This window comes from Malurus melanocephalus, unplaced genomic scaffold (genome assembly GCF_030028575.1).
Source record: "Malurus melanocephalus ecotype Western Australia unplaced genomic scaffold, MMel_1.1 scaffold_857, whole genome shotgun sequence".
NCBI lineage: Eukaryota > Metazoa > Chordata > Aves > Passeriformes > Maluridae > Malurus > Malurus melanocephalus.
The window spans coordinates 35,888-37,347 of NW_026624089.1; the positions used below are offsets into that span (position 1 = coordinate 35,888).

Below are 1,460 nucleotides of genomic sequence, written 5' to 3' on the forward strand. Positions count from 1 at the left end.
CCTTTTCCCCTTTTCGCTTTTTCCCCTTTTCCCCTTTTCCCCTGCTCTCAGTGCAGCCCAGGAAGGGCCAGGCTGGGAAGAGGGATCACGCCCCGATCCCAAAGCCCTGCCTCAGGGAGGGCTGTGGGAACAGAGCAGGCACACAGAAATATTCAATGTTTTCCCACAGCRTTATCTCCCTCTCCAGCCATTTGTGGCTCTGGGATTTCCTGAGATGCAGATAACCCTGCTGAGTTATTATGGTTTGAAAGCCCTTCATGGCTTTTCTCCCACAGCTTTGTCCATCCTGGGAGGATTTCTGCACCTCCCTGATGGCTGGGGTGGGATGTGATCTCCTTTGGGAGAACTTTTCCTCACCCTTTGCCTGGAGATCRTTGCCCAGAGCGGCTTTTCCCTTCTCTGAGCTTCAGCTGGCCSTGCTGGGGTTTTCTGGGGGAGGAGCAGAGCCCCAGTACTGGGCTGGATGTGCCCTTCCCTCTCACAGATCACGATGACACAGTGCCAGAAGCAGCCAAGTACCTGGTGGGCGTTGGCAGAGCCGACTGCACGGGYCCCGTGGCACAAGTGCCCCTGGTGAGTCGGGGGAATTCCTCACGGGGTTGGAAAAATGCTGATTTTTCATCCCCTGTGAGTGTTTTAGGCAGGGTTTCGGGTTTAGAACCCCTGCCTTGCCAAACGTGTGTCGCTTCACACATTAGGTGAAATTTCTTTGAGGTTTGGAGTGAGCTGGGGCAGCGGAGGTGGGGTGGAGCAGGGGGTAGAACTGGATGGGTTTTGGGACCCCTTCCAAGCCCAACCATTCCATGGCTGTTGGAATCACGGGGCAGGATGGGTCTGCAGCTCTGAGGGGTGGGATGAGSCCTCTGCCCCCGGGCAGATCTGCTCAGGAAAACACACGGGATAACGGGGCCGGCGCTCTGACGGAGCTCCTCTCTTGCAGATGGGATATGCCAACCCYGAGCAGGTGGGCAGCGGGCTCCTCTCGCGCCTCTACAGCCGCGCCTTCATCGTGGCCGACCCCGAGGACTCCAAACGGGTCGTGTTCGTCAGCGCCGACATYGGGATGGTGTCCCAGAGAGTCCGGCTGGAGGTGTGGTGCTGGGAACGTGCAGCTTCCATGTGGAGTGTGGCAGCTCCTTATTCCTTTGGGAATTCCTTGGGGTTGTTTGGGGTCCCTGCTGGAACAGAGCTTTGGGTTCCTAGCGAGCGAGGCCAGATTTTCCTCTCACTTTTCTTGGTGGAAAAAGCACCAGGAGTTCATTGGAGTTGGGATAATGTTATTGTGGTGCCTCTAAGGCAGCAGAGGAGGGATGGGGGTGCTGGGGAAATGGGAGATGATCTGGGAATTGCTTTGGGCTCGACAAAGAGGTCTTTGTCCAGATTTTCCTGTTTGAGGCTCTTGCCATGCCTACAGCTTCACATTGTGCCAGGCAGGAAGAGGAGAGTGAGGAGGGATGGAT

The 1,460-nt window shown here is 56.6% G+C and overlaps 1 protein-coding gene across 1 annotated transcript in view; it reads left to right on the top strand.

The window, feature by feature from the left end:
- Window positions 1-1,460, top strand: part of ASAH2 (N-acylsphingosine amidohydrolase 2) — a 19,407-nt gene that overhangs the window by 996 nt on the left and 16,951 nt on the right. Inside the window, exons 2-3 of the mRNA XM_057385707.1 lie at window positions 485-573; window positions 941-1,095. Of these exons, the coding sequence (XP_057241690.1) occupies window positions 485-573; window positions 941-1,095 (244 nt within the window). The remainder of the gene's footprint in view (window positions 1-484; window positions 574-940; window positions 1,096-1,460) is intronic.